Genomic DNA, 6606 nt, shown 5'->3' with positions numbered 1-6606 from the left:
TTATAAAGTCATTTGGATCATAAAAACCTCACATTCGGTCTATAGATAATGACAAAATCTGCATTAAGGAAACACACAGACACACACACCCCTAAGTAATTGACACAGTAGAAAATAACTCCAATAGTAAAGGCTTTCTATAGCTGATTGGCTTCCTTCTCCTTTGGGTTGCTGCTACGGAATTTCTACAGAAAATGCTGAAAAAGGATGCAACATGATGGTAGAGATCCTAGTTTGAAGCTGCGTTTACCTAACAAGTATTCTCTTAGCTGTTTGTTACAGAACAATAAAAGTGGAAAACTTTTCTAAAGATTTTTTTTATTCACATTTGACATAAGATTTAGAAAATGTTAGTTGTCTGAATCCAAGAACTGGGAAGCTAAAGCAGTAGTCTCTCCCTAAAGTCGCTGCTCTGCTTGTTTTATTACCTGCAACATTAAGGTTTTGTTTCCCAGATAAGACCTACAGGTTGCTTTTTGTTCTTGAAAGAAAAGGAAACTGAGAAAGGTGCTCACCATAAAAACATCAAACATTAAAAAAGAAAGAAAAACGTCAAAAAAGAAAGGAAAGAGTAGACTGAGTTTCTGCCCTTACACAGTGGAAAAAAGGCCTATTTTCATTTCAAAGCAATTTTGGGTTCATGATAATTGGGCAAAATTATACTTATTATTTGTGTGCTTTCAGAAGTAATGTCAAATTTACTTAAAATCAGATATTTTAAGTTTCTTTTCTGGTACATTAAATGGTTAAAAGTGGTGTTCTTAAAGAAAAAAAACAAACTTTTTTTTTTTTTACAGAATAGTATAAATGTTTATTTTCTGTATGATTTACTTTGCTGTCCTGTTTTTACAATATAGAAAAGTGTATTCTTCGAATAGCTCTAGTAAATATAAATTTAATCTTTCTACTTTGGGATGTAAATAGAGCTAAAAAAATTATATACCCAACCCTCCCCAAATAGTCTTTTAAAATTGTTGAATTAATGTGGATATTAATCTTGTTCAGCAATTTGATGCAAATACCTAAATACAAAAAGTTGCTTAGTAAGTACTACGCAGGAAGGAAAGTCTTAATACTTTAGATAGCTTCTTGAAAATCAGAAAAACTAGTAGCATTTGATTGCACCTTCAAGTTTTTACAAGCAAAACATTCTCAAGCAATGCCGTCATACATAATCTACAATTGTAATCCAAATTTCACAAACATTTTCTGCACACTGTATATAAATACACATCACAAAGGTGCAATTAGAATTAAACACAGAATATGTACAAAATGAACAAAGTTTAGGTTTAGACCAAAAAGGTATTGTAATCTTTTGAAAAATAACTTGATTAGATATTTTATCCTCTTACACTAATTTACATTTATACAAATTTTAATTAAACATACTAGATTGAGGTGCTAAGAATGTTTGCACTATCTACATTTAAAGTTACTGCACTATAATTTTATAAATCCAAATTTCAAAAGGAAGATACTTCAATGAATAACGGAATCTTCTTTTGGATTACTTAATTTCTATTGCCTATATCTTGCATGTTCATATGAACATATATACACACTTAATACATACAACTATAGATTCCTTGTAGGAAATGTAATAATCATATACTAATAATTACTGAGGATTAAGGTACCTAACAAAATGCCTGAATTCCAACATGGTTTTTCTTGTCATAAAATCCAGAGTCCTCGTACAGGCTCTTAAATTCATAAAGCTCTTGAATTTTGAATTTGTGAAAATGATTTAGGTTATTTTAGTAATAATAAGAAAACACTCATACCTTCAGCTTATCAAATCACTGGCTAAAAATAATGCCATTTTAAGCTTCCCTTATAAAAAGAAGTCCCACTATAATTTTGAGAGCTTTGTTAGGAGGCCCTTTCAGTAAATCAAATAAGACTCCTACACTGGATTGAGACCTCTTAGTTCAAAAGTCTATAAAGAGAATTGTATAGATGAAAAGTCTTTCCCTCAATTCATTTATTAGAGCTTCAATGTTCTTTATTTCTCCAAGGCAAATTTTATACCTGATAATTATGTAAGTTTCTGTATTATCACTACATAATAAGTTCTATTCATATGCACCTCTCACTTTTAATAGTACCCAGTAATCACTTTGACAATTTATTAATATCATTTCAAATACACAGCACCTCCTTCAAAGAAAATGGAAACATCCCAGAGCATTTCTTAGTCACTCTTTCTTAGAGAAACACCTTGCCTATCAAGAACTACTGCCTGTCCCTTAACAGTTTTTCTTAAAAAACAACTTCTTAATTTTAAAAGTATGCCTATGGATTCCTTCCCCTTCTGACATTCCCAAAGTGACAACACGATATTATTCCAAATCTGTGCTAAAACGTTTTTTCTTAAAAAGGTAGTGCTTTTCTAAACACAAAAATGTCATTTGAGTATGTTTCATAAGAATTTGTTCATGTAGACATTCTATCTGCTTAGGTCTAGTGCCAAAGAATGACTGGGTAATACCAATGGTTCTCTGGCTTTTTCTACTGGAGCAAAGTCCTACAACGCCATACATTATAAATTATATTAATTTATAAATGTCTTTGTCAACAGCATCAGATGGATAGAACATCTAATTCTTAAGAAACCCATGCAAATTAAAAATCTATATAATACAATAGAGAAAAACTCAATTTAGAAGGGGCATAAACAGATTTAACTAAGATTTAAAATGTACTAATTTCCTCATTTAAAATTTCTTCTTTCAATATTATAACTTCAGGTCACACAAGGACTGAATTAACAATACAATCATTGTTAAATTATCTTCCAGAAAATCAAGTGTCCCTGGACCTTCAATTTTCTGTACAGTTCCATTTATCAGTCTTTTGTGCAAGAGTTAGCAATTCATGGCACAAGGGTCACTTTTTGCTTTGCCTGCAGAATTGATGACGCTCATCAAACATCGTCCGAATTCCTCCAGTATCATCCGTTCGGCTGCTGCCTTTGATTTTCCCTTCTTGTCTGCCTGCTCTGCCTGGGCAAGAAGGCAATTACATGTGGCTTCCGCTACTTCCTTAGTTACAAATGTAAATGGCAATCTGAAATGATTTTTTGAGAGAGAAAGAGAGACGATGATGGTGTTGAGTAACAACAAAAGTGGATGACATTACTTCACGTGAATATCTGTTAACATGTTCATGACTCACCAACACACTGAACAATTTGTGCAGTGAACACAAGCACAGCCCAAAGAGCTTTAAAAAGTTAGACCTGTTTTATTATTGCATATAAGAAAATAACCTACACAAGGTTATCTGGTTAACTAAAAGATGTTAACTCTGTATGTCAACTGGATAATTCTGTAACAAATTCTCCTAATTCGTGAATTAGTTTTCAGAGTGCAGTCTTTGTTTTATTTACTGCTGTTTCTTCACAGCCTAGAACACTGCCTGACACATAGAAACACTCCATGAATATTTGTTTGTTCAATGAATGAATAAAATTGAGCACTGCAAGCAGTATCTCCTGGACAACACTAAAAATAAAGTACTTTCCCAGAGTCCCATATATTGTTCACAAAGCAAAAAGCACACCAAAATTTTGCATTTTTCCATCATGACAAACAAAACAGTGGGGAAACCAAATGCTGTTCTCTACATGGAGTTTCATTCATAAAGACCTCAACTATTAAGTATTAAATAAGAGCAATCCATCCTGAGGCTTGCTATATGTAGCCACGTCTTAAAGCCTTCAGAGACAAATCAGGCAACCTAACGTAACCACGACACTAATGTTACCAACGACACTGACAGAAGGAAACTGCAAAACAAATGAAGTCTGAAATTCAGACCTACTGTGACAAGAGAGTAATTGAGGGTTTGGGCTGCTGTACAGTTGTATAAAAATCTTTAAAATGTAAAACACTTTAAGTTAGAAAATATTATACTATTACAATAACGTTAATATTGTATAGTTAGTAACACTGTATAATAGTTCTTCAGAATTGCTATCTGAAATATTTTGTACAAAAAGAAGCATTTCTGTAAGCATTGGAGCCTATTTCAACTTAGGCATTTTACATAATATACCATCTGGAAGGCTCATTGCATTTAATAATTCTGCAACCTAACCTCTACTAAACCCTCTGATACAAATCCACACCAGCAAGCTGTGCGGCATCGGACCCTGCCAAACACTGGGACAGCGATGCTTTATTCTTTCTGGCCACTTGGTAAGGATGATGGGAAGGACAAGAGAACCGAGACCTAGAGAGGGGGAGTGCTTGTCGAATTCATAAACTACTGCGTAGCACACACAGTATTTAAACTCAGCTCGGCCGAACTTTAAAGCTCGAGCTTTCCTACTCCAGAGTTTAGCAGTCCAGTGAAACAAGGTGCCCCAGTAGGATGGGGAAAAGTGCTACATGGGCACGGAAAAGGCAACAGAAGGTAAGGATGTGCAAAAGTGTGAATGATACTGCTACCAGGAACAGGTGTAAAAATTCAGTTTTCTTAGGGATTTGTCAAATTACATCACTACCTCATCTTAGTGGAGAGAAATCAAATTAAGCACAAAGCGTGTTAGAAGTGTGTACTATATCTCGCAGTGGTTTTCCTATTACCTCCAAAATCCTTTACAAGTAACTAGAGATAGAAAATGCAAAAAGAGGTTTGCAACAAGGCAAAGCATGAACTTAGCCTTGTCCAAAAAGAAGACACTTGACCAGAAATAATACTGATGTTATACTATAAAAAGACATTAAAATACTGACTTACTTTCCTCCTCCACTATTCAAAGCCGGTGTTGGCCTAGTAAGCAAGTCCGAAATTTGAGAAGATAACTTAGTTTTCGCTGCCGTCTGTTGCTGTACCCTTACTTCAGCTGCGTCTGCCAAGTGCATCAGTGTCTTTCGTTCTGGGCTTTCTTCAAAATTCTTACAGCCAACACATTTGCATATTGAGGAACACATTATTTTTGCCTAAAAGATTTACAAAAGAAAAGCTTCCAAATCAAACCCACAAAGCATTACTCTTAAGTAGACTCTAATCAAATCAACAGACAACAGAACTAACTGCTCAAGTGACATAAGATACAATGGAAACCTCTCTTCCTGACACTCAATGGGCTACCTACACGTGGACAGGTCAAATATTTAAGTCTGCGAGTGGCTACACAGTGTTTGTTTTTGAGTGCTTCCACATCATTTCTTCCCCCGCTAAATGTTTTCCTCCTGATATGATTAACGTGTGTTCTTTATAAAGAATATGAATGATACAATATTAAAAAAATACCAGTTATCCGGAATCCATCCACGTCAACGTGTTGATCATTTCCCGCTTATGCAAACACACAATCATCACATGAAAGGAATTTCATAGATGCTATTTTTATTATGGATAATCTCCATAATCTCCCTCCGTGAATCCCCTTCTCCAGCTTCCCCAAACCCTTCCATAGTCCATATTAAACCAGTGTGCCCTTGTATGTAAAAATGTGTAAAACATATATATTTGTGAAAAACACAGCCCTTATGTACATATACCTATCTTAACTAACAAATACACGTCTTTTTTTTAGTTCATTTTACAAAATCATATGCCCCACTTTCTGCATCTTCCGTTTCTCACACTACGCCTCATGGAATCCCTCCCCCCAAGTCATCTAGCATAGGCTGGATTCATTCTATTTAATGGCTGAGTATTAATCCCTGGTATAGATGTGCCACCTTTTCTTTGGGCATTCACTTGCCTGTTGCTGGGCATTTATTTTGTTACCAGTTCTTGAGTACTACAAATAATGCATAAAAGATTATTTTATATATATATATACATATATATGCTTTTATTTCTATGAGCTACATTTCTAGAATTGGGCTCACTGGCCAAAGGGTATGTGTATTTTAATAGATGTGGGCAGACTGTCTTTACAAAAGGCTGTAACACCTCACATCTCATCAGCAATGTATAAAAGAAGCCTTTCCCACATTCCCTCCAACAGTGTATATTCTAGCTCTTTTTAATATTTAGCAGTCTGGGGGAAAGAGGTGAAGTGAGATCTCACTGTTCCGTCATTGACATTTCCCAAGCCTAGTAAATTTGAGTATCTTTTGTTGGATGCAGTTTCTTCAGTGAACCCATGTCAATTTAAAGAAACATACCAACTGCCCTTTCTCTCTACAGCACCTAGCAAGACAAACAAATCGTATTATGACGAACACATTTAACCCTGCTCCTTTCTTACAATACACAAATAAATTCTCTTTACCAAGGGAACAAAATGGATATACATTCTGGGTTAATGGAGTTAAGCTACACTTAATAAGTATCTAATGATGAAGAGATAAAATCCCTGATATCAAGGGTGAAAAAGACACACCAATAACGATAATTTGGATTAAGTATGAAGAACCGTAAGAAACGTAATAATCTAACAGGAACTCAGGAAGAAGAAATTAGAATGACAGAGTATCCGTTTAGCTTTGCTGATTCAACTTCCCTTGTGGTCAAAAACAAGGAGAGGAAAAAAGGTTACAAGGCACAGCCATTTAAAAAATGTGGACGGGGAGAGGGAAGATGGCGGCGTAGGAGGACGCTGGGCTCACCGCGCGTCCTGCTGATCACTTAGATTCCACC

At 35.0% G+C, this 6606-nt stretch overlaps 1 protein-coding gene across 6 annotated transcripts in view; it reads right to left on the bottom strand.

Annotated features, from left to right (window-relative positions):
• Window positions 1-298: 298 nt before the first annotated feature.
• The window catches only part of LIN54 (lin-54 DREAM MuvB core complex component), a 77879-nt gene continuing 71571 nt past the window's right edge, over window positions 299-6606 (bottom strand). For all 6 annotated transcript variants that reach the window (XM_040479581.1, XM_040479607.1, XM_040479571.1 and 3 more), the window contains 2 exons: window positions 4750-4952; window positions 299-3072 (listed from right to left, as the gene is read on the bottom strand). In XM_040479581.1, the coding sequence (XP_040335515.1) occupies window positions 2871-3072; window positions 4750-4952 (405 nt within the window). In that variant the 3' untranslated portion in view covers window positions 299-2870. The remainder of the gene's footprint in view (window positions 3073-4749; window positions 4953-6606) is intronic.

Source organism: Herpailurus yagouaroundi, unplaced genomic scaffold, assembly GCF_014898765.1.
Source record: "Herpailurus yagouaroundi ecotype Mexico unplaced genomic scaffold, PumYag 28, whole genome shotgun sequence".
Classification (NCBI taxonomy): domain Eukaryota; kingdom Metazoa; phylum Chordata; class Mammalia; order Carnivora; family Felidae; genus Herpailurus; species Herpailurus yagouaroundi.
The sequence above is the reverse complement of the archived record's forward strand: the minus strand, read 5'-3'. Positions and strand labels throughout refer to the sequence as shown.